Below are 19,218 nucleotides of genomic sequence, written 5' to 3'. Positions count from 1 at the left end.
GATATCCCTCATGGCCTTTCAGCAAGCTTTGGCACGTGAATCACATGTCCCTTGTGCCCCACCACAGCTGCTGCTGGGCACTCACCTTTCAGGGAGGGCCGGGGAAATAAATGCTGGTGGCTGAACACCGAAGGAGGCAGCAGCTCTGTGCCTCTCCCTGTGCAACACAGGGGGTGTCTCCTTCCTTTCATAGGCAGTGACATCAAGATGCACATCCTTGTGCTTCAGAACCAGGTCTGGCAACCTCAGCGCCAGGCTGATGAGCTGCACAAGGGCCCTTGGCATTAGCCTGACAGGAGGGGCCTGCATCTCATGCCAGACACCACTGACACTGCTCTGGAAGGAGAGCCTCACAGGAATGGCCAGCATGGGGAGGGCAGGATATCTTGGTGCTTCTCTCTCCTATACCTAAAGCTAGAGTTGGTCTTTGCGATCCCTTTAGCACAGGGCAGGGGATATTTGCCCTGGCCTGGGGAAGCATGCTGTGATGTGTGCCAGGCTCTGCAATGTTTGCCAGAGCTGGGCCCCTTCCGGTCAACGGGGACATAAGCAACCTGGCAGGAATGACCCACGTCAACATCACCTGCCTGTGCTGGACCCCTCTGGGGTTGACCTGTGTCACTTACATGTTCCTGCCCTGGAAGACCTTAGGCCTTTCATCTGAGCATTTAGAACATGCCTTCATGGGGGCATGGGCAAGGCATAAAGCAGGAAATGAAAGGACAGCAATGTAGGAAACAAAAACACAGCGCATATCATTAGCAGGGATGTTTTGCATTGGAGAGGAGCTTGTCAGAAAATTGTCACCTCTGACAAGCATGCCTCAGACCCGGGGGCAGTGTAAGACGAGTATAAAAGGCAGCCCCAGTGCTGGCTCTCTCATCCACTTCTCTCCATCTTTCTCCACAGGAACCAGGTGAGTCTGAATGCCTTTTCCCTCTTTCCTCCCACTTGGAGACAAGGTCTGTCTTTGGTGGTCGTCTCAGCTGATCCTGTCTCTATAATTGTCTAAGTCTTGCAGCTCCTCTTTGTGGGGCAGGGAAGGGAAGGGAAGGCAAGGCAAGAGAAGGCAAGAGAAGGTCTTTTTTGAGAAGTTGGGGTTTGGCTGCTGTACCTGGTAGAGTATGGGGTAGGCAGCAGCCTTCTTGGGCGTTTGCTATTGGTAGGCCCTTGGCAGGACAAGGTAAAGAAGCCCGTGTGCCTGAGCCCTGCACAGCCCCCAACTCCCAGTCCAGCAGGTGCCTTGGCTCCCTCATGGCAGGGTGTCAGCCTGTGCCTCATGCACTCAGCTGCTCTGCCTCCTCCCTGGCCTCTCTCACAGGTGCCTCCAGCTCCGCAGACATGTCCTGCTGCGACCCATGCGTGCCATGCCGGCCCTGCGGGCCCACCCCGCTGGCCAACAGCTGCAATGAGCCCTGTGTCAGGCAGTGCCAGGCCTCCACCATTGTCATCCAGCCCTCTCCTGTGGTGGTGACCCTGCCTGGACCCATCCTCAGCTCCTTCCCGCAGAACACCGTCGTGGGATCCTCCACGTCCGCTGCCGTTGGCCGCATCCTCAGCTGTGAGGGAGTCCCCATCAACTCCGACTGCTGTGACCTCTCCAGGTTTTCCCCCCGCTACTGCGGCAGAAGGTGCCCCCCCTGCTAAAGCCACTAAAACTACGACCAGATAAGAACCCCCAGGAATGCAGAACACCGACTTTGACACACAACGGATCTTGAAGGACTCTTATTTTTTCACCACATGCCAATCTCTTTGCCTCCTCTTACAATTGCCTGGCTAGAACAGGCTTGCCTGGTCTCTATTGAAGCACGAACTGTGCCGACCTTCTGCTTCTCCCACTCTCTTGGCTCTGTCTCATTCTCTTTTTTGCCTTCTGCTCCCTTGGTGCATGAGGCACCCCCCAAATGAGCCTAGGGGGAGCTTCTGGCTGCTCTGCTGCTGAGAGGCAGGCAATTGGCACCCTGTGGGAAACTCTAGTGTGCTCACAGGGTGCCAACTCTGGGCTGCCCCTGGTGCTCTCTGTGCACAAGGGGCCTCCTCTCACAGCAACTCTCTTACCCTCTTCTAACTCATTAAAGCAATGCTGCACGCCAACCTGCGTCTCTGTGTGGTCTTTCCCTGGGTGCGGTGTCTCCCAAGCTTCCCCTGGAGCAGAGAGTCACTTGTGTTGGGGAGAAGGCAGGAGTACCAGGTGGGAAACTTTTGTCACAGCTGGGAACTCGTTGCAGAGGGTCCTCTTCAGGACACTGCCCCTCAGAGCTGAGGGAGACATCCTTGTGTACGCCAGAGCCAGTGGCCATGAAACCTTGCCTACAGGCCTCCCAAAAGGGCAAGGTGGGCTTGCCCAGCTGCGGCTCTGGAAATTGCCTGCTCCAAGCCTACACAGTGCAAGCCAGGCAGAGGGTCTTTCCCACCTCTGGCTTGGAACATTGTGAAGTCCTTCCCCAACTGATTTCTGTGCATCCCTGCAGGAAATACCCACCTTAGGGCCATGCCTCTCCACTCGCAGAAGGTCAGCATTGAGCTGACGGGAGCAGGACATGCAAGGTTACGGGATCACAGAATCACAAAAAGCCTTAGGTTGGAAGGCACCTCTGGAGATCACTTAGTTCAACCCTGCTGCTCAAGAAAGCTTGCCTAGAGCACACTGCACAGGATGATGCACGGGCAAGTTTTGAATAGCTCCTAGAAGGAGAGTGCACAAGTCCTCTGCACAACCTAATCCTGAACTCTGAGCTCTGTTCCCCTCCCAGTCATGTTACTCCTCTTTGCAGCTGTGAGGAGGGCAGGCTGTGTTTTCTAGCGAACTGTGGAGGAGCAGAGTCCCTGCTTCCCAGCCATCCAGGAAGTGGCAACTTTTTGTCATCCCAAGCAAGTTTCTGTAATGCCCAAACTTCTGTTACGCCCTAGCGATTTTTTCTCTCAGTGCCTCCTTTTCAAACAATTCTTCCACAACCATATCCAAGGTTGAGTAAAAATTAATTTCACTCTCATAGTATCTACAATTTTCCATACTCACTTTCATTTAAATCACTGCCAAGTAAATCAGTGATTTCCAAGTGACTGGAGTGGAATTCTCATCCAATCTCTTGATGCCGTACCGAGATGCGCAAGGCACCTGCTGGTGTTGGTTCAGTGTGGGATAATGTTTCAAACTTTTGTATAGTTTTATATACAAAACTTTTGAATATTCCTTCCCTTAGGAGTCTGTCAGGAGTTTAAGGCTTACACAGTGAACTGCTAGGGCCTGAAGAACAGGCCCAAGTCGGGGTGGACTTACAGATGAATACAGCTTTGCCTTTGTAGAAGTATACAAAACTCGTCTGTAGAACCGTTTATGCTAACCTGCATGTAGGTTTACTAAACTGCAGCTTTTGTAGGCTCTTGTGCAGGTGTTTTTGACCTTGCAGGGAACCCTCCCATCTGAGGCCCGGGCTATGGCCAATTCCTGCTCCTGGATGATAGGGAAAGTATGTCACACCAGATGTTACCACTCACAAAGAAATGCGAGTTATTATGATTTGCTGATTTGGCTCTATTAAAGGTGGACCCTCTTGCCGTGACACTGGAGGCCTCCCTTACTGGTGGATGCCCCACATAAGATCTCTCAATTGCCGGGTAGGTTCTCCAAATCCTCGCTTCAACAGAGGCTCCCCAACCACTGCTAATCTGAATGGTGGTAACGTATTTAGGCAATTGGTGATGTATCTTTTTCTCTTAATCACTATTCTCTTTCTTGTATAATAATGGTTAAGTGCATTACCTTGCTTATTTTGTCTGTTGCTAAAACAGAGTGAATACCAAGTTTATTGTTTTGTAAAACCTATCATTCTGTATTGCCTTAATATTAATAGTGAAATAAGACCCTTCTTTCCATTGGTGTCTGATTCCTTCCATCGCTTGCCCCTACCATCAAGTAGCAAAATATAGGTGACCATCTAGTGCCCTACAGCTTGAGGAGATTTACTTTGGTTAGTGAGTGCTGAATGGCCGACGGAGCTTTGAGGTACGTAAAGAACATCTAATGCTGGCTATGAGGTATCTTGTTCATTGCTTGATAAAAAATTTTGCATAATACTTGGATCCATTGTATGGTCCCTCAAGGAGCTGCATGGCTGTCTGCTAGGGTATAAAGGCCCTGCTCAAGCCAGTGCCCTCTACTCCTGCTTGCGCCTGATGCTCTTCTCCTGCCCTTCGTTATGGGAGTCCCCCACCACAGCCCCCTCATTCTCCACTGGGACCACTCTACTTGACTCTAGTTGAGAGACTGATGGGAGCACAGAACAGGAGGCAGGCTGTGGTATAGACCCTGCTTGCTGTGCCTTAGGGTAGAAGCTTCCTGCTCAGAGGGCAGATCAGAAACTACTATGTGACTGTGCTATGGTCATCCTTATAGCAGTGATCCTTTCAGAGTCTTCAGGTGTGTTCCAAAAGATTAGCTGCTCTTGCACTGACAAACGCAAACCCATTACTGAGGTAGGTTTTGGTCCCTTATCAGGTCCCTAATCAGCTCTTATCAGGGCTCTGTGCCCCTCACAGTCAAGAAGTATTTCCGCATAGTTAGATGGAACTTCTAGTGTATTGGGCTGTGGCCATTGCCTCCTGTCTTGTGGCTAGGCACCACTGAAAATATGCTCGCCTCAATGCGGAAAGCCTCCCTTAAGCATGCTGTTATGTGTGCCAGGCTCTGCAATGTTTGTCAGAGCTGGGCCCTTTCTGGCCAACGGGGACACAAGCAACCTGGCAGGAATGACCCACGTCAACATCACCTGCCTGTGCTGGACCCCTCTGGGGTTGACCTGTGTCTTCCAACCACACTTACATGTTCCTGCCCTGGAAGACCTTAGGCCTTTCATCTGAGCATTTAGAACATGCCTTCATGGGGGCATGGGCAAGGCATAAAGCAGGAAATGAAAGGACAGCAATGTAGGAAACAAAAACACAGTGCATATCATTAGCAGGGATGTTTTGCATTGGAGAGGAGCTTGTCAGAAGATTGTCACCTCTGACAAGCATGCCTCAGACCCGGGGGCAGTGCAAAATGAGTATAAAAGGCAGCCCCAGTGCTGGCTCTCTCATCCACTTCTCTCCATCTTTCTCCACAGGAACCAGGTGAGTCTGAATGCCTTTTCCCTCTTTCCTCCCGCTTGGAGACAAGGTCTGTCTTTGGTGGTCATGTCAGCTGATCCTGTCTCTATAACTGTCTAAGTCTTGCAGCTCCTCTTTGTGGGGCAGGGAAGGGAAGGGAAGGCAAGAGAAGGCAAGAGAAGGTCTTTTTTGAGGAGAAGTTGGGGTTTGGCTGCTGTACCTGGTAGAGTATGGGGTAGGCAGCAGTCTTCTTGGGCCTGTTTGCTCTTGGTACGCGCCTCGCAGGGCAAGGTAAAGAAGCCCGTGTGCCTGAGCCCTGCACAGCCCCCAGCTCCCAGTCCAGCAGGTGCCTTGGCTCCCTCATGGCAGGGTGCCAGCCTGTGCCTCATGCACTCAGCTGCTCTGCCTCCTCCCTGGCCTCTCTCACAGGTGCCTCCAGCTCCGCAGACATGTCCTGCTGCGACCCATGCGTGCCATGCCGGCCCTGCGGGCCCACCCCGCTGGCCAACAGCTGCAACGAGCCCTGTGTCAGGCAGTGCCAGGCCTCCACCATTGTCATCCAGCCCTCTCCTGTGGTGGTGACCCTGCCCGGACCCATCCTCAGCTCCTTCCCGCAGAACACCGTCGTGGGATCCTCCACGTCCGCTGCCGTTGGCCGCATCCTCAGCTGTGAGGGAGTCCCCATCAACTCCGACTGCTGTGACCTCTCCGGGTTTTCCCCCCGCTACTGCGGCAGAAGGTGCCCCCCCTGCTAAAGCCACTAAAAATACGACCAGATAAGAACCCCCAGGAATGCAGAACACCGACTTTGACACACAACGGATCTTGAAGGACTCTTATTTTTTCACCACATGCCAATCTCTTTGCCTCCTCTTACAATTGACTGGCTAGAACAGGCTTGCCTGGTCTCTATTGAAGCACGAACTGTGCCGACCTTCTGCTTCTCCCACTCTCTTTGCTCTCTCTCATTCTCTTTTTCGTCTTCTGCTCCCTTGGTGCATGAGGCACCCCCCAGATCACCCTAGGGGGATCTTCTGGCTGCTCTGCTGCTGAGAGGCAGGCAATTGGCACCCTGTGGGAAACTCTAGTGTGCTCACAGTGTGCCGACTCTGGGCTGCCCCTGGTGCTCTCTGTGCACAAGGGGCCTCCTCTCACAGCAACTCTCTTACCCTCTTCTAACTCATTAAAGCAATGCTGCACGCCAACCTGCGTCTCTGTGTGGTCTTTCCCTGGGTGCGGTGTCTCCCAAGCTTCCCCTGGAGCAGAGAGTCACTTGTGTTGGGGAGCAGGCAGGAGTACCAGGTGGGAAACTTTTGTCACTGCCAGAGGAATGGGAGCTGGGGACTCATTGCAGAGGGTCCTCTTCAGGACACTGCCCCTCAGAGCTGAGGGAGACATCCTTGTGTACGCCAGAGCCAGTGGCCATGAAACCTTGCCAACAGGCCTCCCAAATGGGCAAGGTGGGCTTGCCCAGCTGCGGCTCTGGAAATTGCCAGCTCCAAGCCTACACAGTGCAAGCCAGGCAGAGGGTCTTTCCCACCTCTGGCTCGGCACATTGTGAAGTCCTTCCCCAACTGATTTCTGTGCATCCCTGCAGGAAATACCCACCTTAGGGCCATGCCTCTCCACTCGCAGAAGGTCAGCATTGAGCTGATGGGAGCAGGACATGCAAGGTTACGGGATCACAGAATCACAGAAAGTCTAAGGTTGGAAGGCACCTCTGGAGATCGCTTAGTCCAACCCTGCTGCTCAAGAAGGCTTGCCTAGAGCACACTGCACAGGATGATGCACAGGCAATTTTTGAATAGCTCCTAGGAAGGAGAGTGCACAAGTCCTCTGCACAACCTAATCCTGAACTCTGAGCTCTGTTCCCCTCCCAGTCAAAAAGTTTTTTCTGCATGGTTAGATGGAATGTGTCGTGTTTTGGTTTGTGCCCATTGTGTCTTGTCCTGTTCATGGGCACCACTGAAAATAGACTCTGTCTCTAGTAGTTCCGTCTCTCTTTTGTACTGGGGAACCCAGAACCACACACAGGACATGCCATGTGGCCTCAAGAAGACTGCGTAGATTTGGGGAATCGCACCCTGGGACCACTCTACTTGACTCTTATTGGAAGATTGATCGGAAGACAGAACAGCAGGCAGGACATGGTAAAGACCCTACTTGCTGTGCCACAGACAGGGTAGCAACTTCCTGCTCAGAGGGCAGATCTGGAAGTACTGTGTAATTGTCCTATGGTCATCCTTATAGCAGTGATCCTTCCAGAGTCTTCAGGTGTGTTCCAAAAGATTAGCTGCTCTTGCACTGACAGATGCAAACCCATCACTGAGGTAGGTTTTGGTCCCTTATCAGGTCTCTAATCAGCCCTTATCAGGGCTCTGTGCCGCTCATAGTCAAGAAGTTTTTCTGCAAACTTAGATGGAACTTCTTATGTTTTGGTTTGTGGCAACCACCTCTTATCATGTGGCTGAGCACCACTGAAAATAGGCTAGCCCCATTTTGGACCACCTCCCTTAAGCCAAGGGGATGATTTTCCAATTTCTGCCTCATTTTCTGAAACTGTTTGCTGGCATAAGTATTTTTGCTGGAGGCATGTTGAACTCATGCTTAAAGTGTTCACTTTTTGGATTCATTATGAAGGTATTACTGTTGCATCTGAAGGATTTAGTGATATATGGAACAGTTCACCTGAGTGGACACAATCCCGTGTGTGCTGCACTAGTGTGCCTTTATGACTTGGCCACAGGATCAATTTAGCTGGCTAATTGTAATGCAGTATCATATGGATTTGCACCAGTGCACCACAGTTAGACCTCATTTGTCAAGAAAGATGAAGCTATCAGCAACAATTTGTTCCCTTCCTAGAAATGGGGATGAATGAAAGAATGCGGGATAGAAGGATCACAAACACTGAGGGTCATCATCAGTGGGGCAGAGTGGAACTGCTCAGTGCAGGCAGCACAGAATATCAATGCAGAAAGAGATGGATTCCCAGTTGGAATGCTTGGGAAAGGAAGACCACAAAGGAGCCAGAGGCGAGAAGCTTTTGCCCTGCTTGCGTAGGTAGATTTATCTTTCCCTGTTAGGTCCCTTGTAGGGTTATCCTTAAAAGTTGATCCTTCCTGAAACTTCAGGTATGTTCCAAAAGATTATCTGTTATTTGCACCATCAGCAAGATTGGTTTTGGTCCCTTATGAGGTGTTGTGCCAATGTGTCTGTTGTTTAGACAGTTGGGAAAAGGCAGCTTCCCACTTTCCTATCTTGTTTTGGGAGGCACCACCCAAAGTTTCTCCATTGCTTTTCTGCCACCTTGGCAGAGTTTGGGCCATTTGACAGTTTTGGTTGTTAAGTCTATACTTGCCCATCAGTGATGTGGAGAGGAAGGAGCTCCAGGCATCCGGTCTTTGCCCTTGAATCTGGGCTTGCCCTTGACTTTGGGCTTGCCCTCTTGTAGAGTGAGGGAGAGTATGAGTTAGAGGATAAGGTATGGATGAAGGTTTTCACTAGTGGATCCTTCTGGAGGGAAGAGCAGCCGTCTTGGTTTCCCCATCCTGCACGGGAAAGAATGATTTCCACAGCCCCAGTCCTCAAGGACCACATCTTCCTTCTTACGCCGAAACCCGGAGGAGGCATCAGCTATGCTGGGGCTGTTGATCAAGATTGTGCCTGGGAGTGTCAAAGTAAGAGGGTCCCCATAAATCAAGAACCACCTGCCACAGGCAGCTCACCGGTGCTGCTGCTGGGTGCAGAAGCACAACTCCCTCCCACCATCACCTCTCCCTAGGACTGAGGAGATCCAGTCCTCACCCAAGAACTGCTTGCTCATTCTGTCCACAAGACATGCTCCAAGGATGAGGAGAGCACTTCTGTACAGCGATACAGCCAGGCAGGTCCTGGTGGCCACTGGCTCAAGAGGATCTGGCCATATCTTCCTCAGTTCCAAAGGACTGTGCCCAAAAGTCATCTGCTGCAGTGTGTGCCACACTGCCTTTCTACCAGGAATGCAGAAAGGTATCCATCTGATCGTTCCATAACTCTGTTCCAGAAAAACTCTATTCCCACTGAGCAGTCTGGGAGATGACCCACAGAGGAAAGACCACGCGAAGGCCCAAAGTGGGATGCAGAAGAACTTTAATGAGTCATCAGAAGGAAACAAGGTTGCCCTGAGTGGAGGCCCAGTGACCACAGTGGAGTTGCCACAAGGAATCTGTCTCCCTGCCTCCCAGAGAGAGAGGAGCCAGCACGTGCCCACAGATGGCTTTTGGGGGTTTGTGGCTCAGGGCAGTAGAATACAACAAGGCATGAGAGGAAAAGGAGGCAGGGAAAGACAGGAAAATCACACATGGGCCATGTTTTCAGGAAGCCCAGGCTGGTCTCTTGAGGTCTTCGTTGGCAGGGGAAGCTGGGATACTCAGCCATTTGGAAACCAATAGCCAGAAGCTATTTTCTCAGGACAGCATCAGCTTTACCAGGGCAGGCACCTTCTGCCACAGTAGCGACTGGTAATGCTGGAGAGGTTGCAGCAGTCAGAATTGATGGGAACTCCCTCACAGCTGAGGATGCGGCCAACGGCAGCGGAGGTGGAGGATCCCACGACGGTGTTCTGCGGGAAGGAGCTAAGGATGGGTCCGGGCAGGGACACCACCACAGGAGAGGGCTCAATGACAACGGTGGAGTCCTGGCACTGCCTGACGCAGGGCTCGTTGCAGCTGTTGGCCAGCGGGGTAGGCCCGCAGGGCCGGCATGGCACACACGGGTTGTAGCAGGACATGTCTGAGGAGCTGGAGGCACCTGTGAGAGAGTATGTGGGGAAGCAGAGCAGCTGAGTGCATGAGGCGCAGCCTGGCACCCTGCCATGAGAGAGCCAAGGCACCTGTTGGGTTGGGAGCTCAAGGCTGTGAAGGGAGGCACAGGGGATTGTGTCTGTCTCAGTCCCAAAGGTCCTGTGAGGAGCTGCCAAGCCCAGAGAGGCTCCTGCCTAGCGCCCAGCACCAATGGCACCTCAGCCTCCCTCAATGCTAGACCCTCTCCACCTTCCCCTTCCCACCACTAGAAGGCCCAACTCCCAGCATAGGACAGAGGTGAGATGTCTGCTGAAGCAAGACCTCATCCTGGAGCAGGAGGAGAGTCTTCCAGCTTACCTGGTTCCCAAGGAGAAGGAGGCCAGAGATGTGGATGAGAGAGTGAGTACTTGGGCTGGCTTTTATACCGGTTCTGCAGTGCCCCAGGCCCAGAGGCACATGTACTGGAGGTAATAATTTCCCGACAAGCTAATCTCAAATGCAAAGAATCCCAACTAATCATATGGGCTGTTTCCTGCATTGCTGTCTTTTCATTTCCTTGTTTATGCCTGTTGTTTCCTTGTTATGCCTGTTGTTTGCAGGCATGGGACATTGACCTGGGGCACTTCTCAGTGGTTGTTTGCAGGAAGTGTCACAATTCCTCTCAACCCTGTAGTTCCAAGTAGGATGCCAAAGGGCTCCAGTCCAAGGGGACGTCGCATCCTTCTCTCTCTCCCTTCCTCCTAGCTTGCTCTAATGGGCACTGGCCATTCCCTCCCTTGGTGCGCAGGCTGCACCCCTTGCTTGCAGATTTCTGCCTCCTTATACGACCCTTGAGAGAAATATCTCTATACATTACATATAAATGTGTTTACTTTCCTTCATTCACTGATTCTTTGGGCTGTCTCTGGGGGGCACTTAACAATGCCTGAGAGCATTTGGGGCCCTGTTTGTCCCCTAGGTGCTATGGCCCTCTGGGGGGGTGGTCCTTAGAAATCCAAAATGAGTCATGTGTGAGAATGCACATTTCCTTGTGTGCACCGTGTGTGTAATAGATTGTTTGAGTGCATGAGGCAAAGAAATGTGTGAGACTCCATGCAGCTGAGCGTGAGCATATTTGAGTTTGTTTGCATGTACATAGCCCTCATCACAAGAAGAAGCTCTGCTCATGGCCAGGCTATCCTCCACTGCTCTGCCCATGTTTCCCCAGGTGATACGGGAGGGAGTTCAGTCCAGTAATGACATTTTTTGTTTGTTTGGTTGGTTGTTTTTTTTTTTGCAGCGACTGCTGCCCCTAAAATGCAGCTGCTGACAGAGTGGGCTACAGAATATTTGGGCTGTGGGATGGTACCAGCAGGGAGAGGTGCCATACAGCAGCTGATCCACTCTGGTAGAAGCTAGACCATTCCCCCTGGTTCATGTCTGAGCCATCTCCACCCTGTTTCCTTCTTGTTGCAGGTAATCTTTTCTTATAAAGGTTTGTATTCACTCTTAGTGTTCATCCTAGGGCCTTTTCCCATACTGTCACTAACCCTTGCATTCCTCTAGATGTCATAGTTTAGACCACTTTCACCCACCAAAAGAAACTAGTCACAGTGGAGGTGCCTACCAGAACATCTGAACACAACAGACCTTCATTTTACTCACTTGTTCTGCTACCAGCATAGGTAAGGCCATTCCACCCAGCAAGTCTCATGGTATCTAACATCTGGTCCTCAGGAGAGTGGCTACTTTACCACCTTGTTCAACACCACCGGGAAATAAAGTCTTCTGTGGATGTAGGAGGGCAAAGTCTCTCTGATGCCTTATACCTCTATACAAGGAGCTTCCTTGTCTGTGAAAAATAAAACAAGAGAAGGAGGGAAGGGTTTAGGCCCTTCAGTCTCACTAGCTCACATTTTCCCTATCCTTCTTTTTTCTGCCCAGGCACTGTAGAAGTCATTCTTGTTGCCCTTCATGTTGCTTGCTAATTTCCACTCTAGGTAGGCTTCAATTCTCCTAACCCTATCTCTGCACTCTTAGACAGTGCTATATATTCTTTCTGGGTCACCTATTCCTGTTTCCACCTCTTGTATATTTCCCTTTTATGTTCAAGTGCAGTCATCCTTGGTCATCCATGCAAGCTTCCTGTTGCCTTTCCTTGGTTTCCTCCTTTCCATATCTCATAGTGGAGCTTGTGAATGGGGGACTAAAATGGCAGAAACAAATTCCCTCTCTTTAGTCTGTGGCTGAAAGCGGTACCTGCTCTGGTACTGAGGAAAGTGCCTGGTGCTTCTTCCCAGCAATAAAATGTTCTGTGGCGGATGAAGTCTGGTCAAAGCGCTGAGTTGCCAGGAGATACAGGAAGATGTAAACTGCAAACCATCAGGAAAATAAGGAGGAGAGAGGCAGATCTTTGCAGAAAATATATGAGTCAAACTCTTGTCTTGGTGTTCATAGAGATGTCCCAAATAAACTGGAAATATCAGTTCTGGGGAGCTTTGGACCCTCTCCACCCTTGCCATATTCCTTGTGTGCCCAAGTCATTTAACAGTGAACATCAGCTCCGTCCCCTCCTTCTCAGGTGCACAGTGTGGATCCCTTTCCTCCTACATCAGTTTCTTTTGAAATGGATTCGGGTAATGTCCCCAAGGTGACGTTCGTTCTCCTGAGTCAAGCTGAGGGATGGAAGTTTTTGCTGGAGTTCTTTGTCCTACTTCTGGTCATCCTGACCAGAGCTAGGAATATCCATCACATGCCAGGGCAGGATACTGTAACGACCTACAAAGAGCCCCTGGGGAAAGAGCTCTGGGTTTGGAGAGAGATGTTCCCCAGACTGTGGGCTCTGTGCAGATCTCATCAGGATGTGCTGTTTACAGGGTGTTTAGGGCCCTGCCTGTAACTGGGGCAGTGATGGGACAAGAAAACCCAAGGATGTTATTAACAGTCATCAACAAGGTTATGGGGGTGAGGTGATAGCCATGGCTGCCTAAGCTGTGTTCTTCTCAGTCCCTTCAGAGAGGAAGAAAGACTTGAACAGAAGATTCCTCCTGCAGATCCACACCCAGCTGCATGGCTGGTATTGCAGGCAGGCTTTGGCTTCTGTCACCACTGACCAGGGATGTAGTTGACAGTGGGTAATGACTGTCTTTGCAAACTGGCTTGCTAATCTAGTGAGGAGACTTTGAAGTAGGGATGGTGGGAGGGCAGATTTACTTTAACCTGAAGAGATGTAAGGGTACAAAGGATAGAGGAGATTTGTGTGGCAGACAGCATGAGAAGACCCTGTAAAGCAGCATAATTAGGACCTTTCTCCAAGGCCCATACAGAAGCTACCTTTCTACATAGCATGTAGAAAGGAGGATGACTTCGAACTGCATGCACAGCTGCATAACTATGACCTCTTTGGGTTTTGAAGATATGCTGGCAAAACTCTTGTTCCTGGAGCACTTTCATGTAGGGACAGAGGTACTTTAAGGAAAATGCTTTAGGGCAAGCATGGCAAGGAGCGCTTTCAGTCTGTGGAAAAGAGTGGCACACAACATGCCTGCCTTCTTCTTAAAGGGCTTCTGGCAAGGGCAGTGCAGTAGTTGCAGGAGAACTGGGCAGTCACTACAACTTGACCTCAGTGGCATGCCTGAGTGGGACTTCAGTTGCACAGCAGTTTCTTGTGGGCCCCTTCAGCTCATGCTGCTCTCATTCTTGTGTGTGGAGTAAATTTTAAGCCCTCTCCCCCTTTCCCCCTTCCCTCCCCAGACAAATGCAAAGCCATAAATACCCACATACTCCAAAGGCATGTCAGAACACACACACTTATATGCAAACAGAAGTGTGCATGTGCACTCAGAAGCATGCACACAAACATGATTAAAGATATGGACATGTATACAAATATGCACATACACATAAATACAAATGTATTTGCCACCCCCACCAAACATACACTCTCATTCATATGCATTAGTGCATATACAGCATTCTGAGCTCTGAACTGTCCGTGGTAATTTCCTCCTGGGAGAGATGGGAGTTTGGGACCAGCCCCTGCGCAGGGAGTGGTAGTTCAGCAAGATTCCCAAGGCATCAGAGAGCTGTGTGAGCCTGGATGGCTACAGAACAAGGGTGGGTGTACAACAGAGCAGGGCAGTTATCTATGCAGTCAGCACACGTGCTCCTCTGGCTCTCCAGAAAGGGTCCAACATAATCAGTTTGCCACACTCCCGCCCCCAGCTTTCTGGTTTTTGCTTTCTCCTGACATAAAGGTTTTTGGTCCATAACCAAACAAAGTGGGAGCTAAGTGGGTACAATGGGTCAACGCAGTCCCACCCCCTGTTTGTGCCACTGGCAGCTGCCAGTCTGCACACAGCAGGCAGGGCAGTGGGCGCTGTGGGTCTGCCCTGTGCTCTCCACACTGTTCACTGTGGTTTACCACTGCGGGGGGACAGTGCGTATTGCTGCTCTGACTGTGGCTACAGCCACCGTTCAAGCTGCTCTGCACTGAGTTTACAGTCCACCTCCCACCATGGTTAGCCAGCTCGTAGCAGGTATCGGAACACAGTGCAGTGACTCACCTTTTTTTTTTTTTTCCCATATTTACTTGGCTATTTTCCAAATTCCTGTCTCTGTTACCTGAGACAGCAACACTTCTAGTGCTTCCCCCATCATACCCATCGCACCCCAATCACGGGAAGCACCATTGCTTTAAGATGAGAGTCAGGGAGAAACAGTTCCTCATATCTTAGTCTGGGTGGACTCCAGCTCAGGAGGATTAGATTCTGTCTGGTAAACCTGGGGGAAAAAATCTGGACTACAGTCTTCCTCTCTGGCATGTAGTAGGCAGGATTTCTTGATGTTTCTCCCTCCTGTACCTAAAGTTGACCTGATCCTTATGATCTCTTTAGCACAGGGCAGAGGAGATGTGTGCTAGGAGCAGCATGTTCCCTCATAGAGTGGGCCACACGAGTAGAGGCAGACACACCCCTGCCCGTGCACACCTGCACAGAACCATGCACAAATCTGTGCACACAGCTGCACTCACACAAATCCCACATGCACACAAGGGCATGCAAGAAAAGAACATGTGCTTAAGCACAAGCAGCTTCCTGGCAGCAATCTGCCTATCCACGGTCATGAAGGGAAAGGCAGGCAAGCCTTTAGCTGTGCTCAGCCTTGGGCCCTGGATGTATAGAACTGCAGGCAGGGGCTGCTCCAGTACAGGCACCTTGGCCATGCGGGAGGGGAAAAAGCAAAAGTGAGCATCAGGAAACTTTGAAAGGTACATTCATTAATATGCAGTTAATATAAAATTAAGTACACTATAATATGTACATGCTTTTCTAAGGCAATTTTCTAATTTGGAATGTAGTGTCTGTGATGCTTGCCCACAAAACAGTGTCTCTGGATTCTCCTTCTCATTTTCACTCCAATACAGAGCAGTGCCACAGCTCTTAGAGGCAGGCTTTCAGAGCCGCAAAGTAAGTTGTAGCTATCGTGGATAAATACAGGAAAAATCTTATGCTGAAGGGTTCATTCCTGGAGAATGGATGTTTTCTAAAGAAGACACAAAAGGGAGAAGAGGTACACGTGGTAGAAGAAATGAGAGCTGCTGGGAGAGCAGCGATCACTGGTGCCTGTTGCGCTCTGAGGGAATGCTTGGGACAGTGTAAAAACCACATAGTAGCATTAACAGCTGAGTTAGAGATTAGAAAAGTCTTCAAATTAAGGGAAATCAAAGCAATTTGACTTCCAAAGTGTAACAACGGGAAGAAAGGAAGATATGGTAGCACAAATCAGGAAGCATTCAGTATAGAAGAAGCAGTTTAGGTGAGAGGGAGGGAAAAAGGAAAAACAAAAATTAAAAAAAAAATGCCTATAAATATTTCCCAAAGGAGGATGAACTTGAGCGCTACTGGGTATAGAAAACTCTGCCTGCTCCCTCCCCTTGTCACTGATGTTTCCTGCCTGCTGACTCTCCCAGCTAGGACCATCACAATGACTCACCCCAGAGAACTGCCTGTCCCAGAGTCAGGCTGGAAAGAGCCCTCTCTTACCCCAGGAGAACAGAACAGGATGGCAGGATGCCCAAAGCTCTCATGAGCTGAGATTTCCAGATGATTTTGGCGTAGCTCCATGAAAAACAAGACAAAATCAAGACTGGCTGCAAAGACACTGCCAGTCTCCTCATTCTCCTGATGATGCATAGCTTACACACTACCCTTTAGAAGAATGCAAGGATCAGAGACTGGGTGAGGAAAGACCTCAGAATGCACAATAAGAGGGGATGTGATACAGAACCTTGTAGTAGAAGATTCCTTGATTGGAGATGACTCAAACACCTGCCAAGACAAAAAATCCAGATCTGAGTGGGTCAGCTGCTGCCTGGCACCTCTTCCTGCTGGTACCATCTCAAAGCCTCAGGATTCTGTAGCCCGCTGTCACTCTGTTCCTCTGACCAGCACGAAAAATTTACCATGTCCCCTGACAAAATAGGTAGCCAGCTCACCTTCTGTGAGAATCACACTAGAACATAACTTGGGCAGGCAAGAAAATGAAGGGTCAGGAGACAGAGACTGCATTTCACTGCCTGTCGCAGGGGTAGCAGTTATTACAAAAATACCTGTCGCTGCTTAACTGAAGTTGCTCACCGTGGCACCTGGGGAACCTATGGTGCACATGGGCAGAGCAGTGGAGGATAGCCCGGCCATGAGCAGAGCTTCTTCTTGTGATGAGGGCTATGTACATGCAAACAAACTCACATGTGCTCACGCTCAGCTGCATGGAATCACACAAACATTTCTTCGCCCCATGCACTCAAACAATCAATTACACACAAGTGCACACAAGGAAATGTGCATTCTCACACATGACTCATTTTGGATTTCTAAGGACCACCCCCCCCAGAGGGCCATAGCACCTAGGGGACAAACAGGGCCCCAAATGCTCTCAGGCATTGTTTAGTGGCCCCCAGAGACAGCCCAAAGAATCAGTGAATGAAGGAAAGTAAACACATTTATATGTAATATATAGAGATATTTCTCTCAAGGGTCATATAAGGAGGCAGAAATCTGCAAGCAAGGGGTGCAGCCTGCGCACCAAGGGAGGGAATGGCCAGTGGCCATTAGAGCAAGCTAGGAGGAAGGGAGAGGGAGAAGGATGCGACATGTAACCTTGGACTGGAGCCCTTTGGCATCCTACTTGGAACTACAGGGTTGGGAAGAATTGTGACACTTCCTGCAAACAACCACCGAGAAGTGCCCCAGGTCAATGTCCCCTGCCTGCAAACAACTTCTTTGGTACTTGGTCCACATCTTGTGATGTCACGGACACATTCCTGCCTGCAAATCCTTGAGGCTCCCACTACGGCATTTTACAAGAGCCTTCACAGGAAGGCAGGTCCGGCATAAACAAGGAAATGAAAAGACAGCAATGCAGGAAACAGCCCATATGATTAGTTGGGATTCTTTGCATTTGAGATTAGCTTGTCGGGAAATTATTACCTCCACTACATGTGCCTCTGGGCCTGGGGCACTGCAGAACCGGTATAAAAGCCAGCCCAAGTACTCACTCTCTCATCCACATCTCTGGCCTCCTTCTCCTTGGGAACCAGGTAAGCTGGAAGACTCTCCTCCTGCTCCAGGATGAGGTCTTGCTTCAGCAGACATCTCACCTCTGTCCTATGCTGGGAGTTGGGCCTTCTAGTGATGGGAAAGGGAAGGTGGAGAGGGTCTAGCATTGAGAGAGGCTGAGGTGCCATTGGTGCTGAGCGCTAGGCAGGAGCCTTTCTGGGCTTGGCAGCTCCTCACAGGACCTTTGGGACTGAGACAGACACAATCCCCACAATCCCCCTTCACAACCTTGAGCTCCCAACCCAACAGGTGCCTTGGCTCTTTCATGGCAGGGTGCCAGGCTCCACCTCATGCACTCAGCTGCTCTGCTTCCCCACATACTCTCTCACAGGTGCCTCCAGCTCCGCAGACATGTCCTGCTACAACCCGTGTGTGCCATGCCGGCCCTGCGGGCCCACCCCGCTGGCCAATAGCTGCAACGAGCCCTGTGTCAGGCAGTGCCAGGACTCCACCGTTGTCATTGAGCCCTCTCCTGTGGTGGTGTCCCTGCCCGGACCCATCCTCAGCTCCTTCCCGCAGAACACCGTCGTGGGATCCTCCACCTCCGCTGCTGTTGGCCGCATCCTCAGCTGTGAGGGAGTGCCCATCAATTCTGACTGCTGCGACCTCTCCAGCATTACGAGTCGCTACTGTGGCAGAAGGTGCCTGCCCTGCTAAAGCTGATGCTGTCCTGAGAAAATAGCTTCTGGCTATCGGTTTCCAAACGGCTGAGTATCCCAGCTTCAACTGCCAACGAAGACCTAAAGGGACCAGCCTGGGCTTCCTGAAAACATGGCCCATGTGTGATTTTCCTATATTTCCCTCCTCCTTTTCCTCTCACGCCTTGTTGTATTCTACTGCCCTGAGCCACAAACCCCCAAAAGCCATCTGTGGGCACGTGCTGGCTCCTCTCTCTCTGGGAGGCAGGGAGACAGATCCCTTGTGGCAACTCCACTGTGGTCACTGGGCCTCCACTCAGGGCAACCTTATTTCCTTCTGATGACTCATTAAAGTTCTTCTGCATCCCACTTTGGGCCTTCGCGTGGTCTTTCCTCTGTGGATCATCTCCCAGACTGCTCAGTGGGAATAGAGTTTTTCTGGAACAGAGTTATGGAACGATCAGATGGGTACCTTTCTGCATTCCTGTAGAAAGGCAGTGTGGCACACACTGCAGCAGATGACTTTTGGGCACAGTCCTTTGGAACTGAGGAAGATACGGCTAGATCCTCTTGAGCCAGTGGCCACCAGGACCTGCCTGGCTGTATCGCTGTACAGAAGTGCTCTCCTCATCCTTGGAGCATGTCTTGTGGACAGAATGAGCAAGCAGTTCTTGGGTGAGGACTGGATCTCCTCAGTCCTAGGGAGAGGTGATGGTGGGAGGGAGTTGTGCTTCTGCACCCAGCAGCAGCACCGGTGAGCTGCCTGTGGCAGGTGGTTCTTGATTTATGGGGACCCTCTTACTTTGACACTCCCAGGCACAATCTTGATCAACAGCCCCAGCATAGCTGATGCCTCCTCCGGGTTTCGGCGTAAGAAGGAAGATGTGGTCCTTGAGGACTGGGGCTGTGGAAATCATTCTTTCCCGTGCAGGATGGGGAAACCAAGACAGCTGCTCTTCCCTCCAGAAGGATCAACTAGTGAAAACCTACATCCATACCTTATCCTCTAACTCATACTCTCCCTCACTCTACAAGAGGGCAAGCCCAAAGTCAAGGGCAAGCCCAGATTCAAGGGCAAAGACCGGATGCCTGGAGCTCCTTGCCTCT

At 50.8% G+C, this 19,218-nt stretch overlaps 2 protein-coding genes and 2 pseudogenes across 3 annotated transcripts; 3 read left to right on the top strand and 1 right to left on the bottom strand.

The window, feature by feature from the left end:
- The first annotated feature begins 1,341 nt into the window (after positions 1 to 1,341).
- LOC148591638 (feather keratin Cos1-2 pseudogene) lies at positions 1,342 to 1,647 on the top strand (annotated as a pseudogene).
- A 3,893-nt stretch (positions 1,648 to 5,540) lies between these two features.
- LOC148591637 (feather keratin Cos1-2 pseudogene) lies at positions 5,541 to 5,846 on the top strand (annotated as a pseudogene).
- Positions 5,847 to 9,556: 3,710 nt separating this feature from the next.
- On the bottom strand, positions 9,557 to 12,578 carry LOC104581218 (feather keratin Cos2-3). The gene is made up of 4 exons (XM_010228785.2): positions 12,569 to 12,578; positions 12,114 to 12,226; positions 10,233 to 10,305; positions 9,557 to 9,882 (listed from the first exon to the last, which is right to left on the bottom strand). Exons 1-4 carry the CDS (start codon positions 12,576 to 12,578, stop codon positions 9,557 to 9,559), a joined length of 522 nt encoding a protein of 173 aa, XP_010227087.2.
- A 4,748-nt stretch (positions 12,579 to 17,326) lies between these two features.
- LOC148591636 (feather keratin Cos2-3) lies at positions 17,327 to 18,130 on the top strand. Of its 2 annotated transcripts, XM_088537251.1 has the most exons (3): positions 17,327 to 17,458; positions 17,506 to 17,518; positions 17,815 to 18,130. In XM_088537251.1, exon 3 carries the CDS (start codon positions 17,825 to 17,827, stop codon positions 18,128 to 18,130), a length of 306 nt encoding a protein of 101 aa, XP_088393377.1. In that variant the 5' UTR covers positions 17,327 to 17,458; positions 17,506 to 17,518; positions 17,815 to 17,824. The 2 variants fall into 2 exon arrangements, with proteins under 2 accessions (XP_088393377.1, XP_088393376.1); XM_088537250.1 differs by lacking the exon at positions 17,506 to 17,518 and having other exon boundaries at positions 17,327 to 17,477.
- The last annotated feature ends 1,088 nt before the right edge of the window (positions 18,131 to 19,218 follow it).

The sequence above is a fragment of the Tinamus guttatus genome, unplaced genomic scaffold, assembly GCF_059628265.1.
Source record: "Tinamus guttatus ecotype Peru unplaced genomic scaffold, ASM5962826v1 Tinamus_guttatus_pri_ptg000732l, whole genome shotgun sequence".
In the NCBI taxonomy this organism is placed as follows: Eukaryota; Metazoa; Chordata; class Aves; order Tinamiformes; family Tinamidae; genus Tinamus; species Tinamus guttatus.
This window is presented reverse-complemented; position numbering and strand designations above follow the sequence as displayed.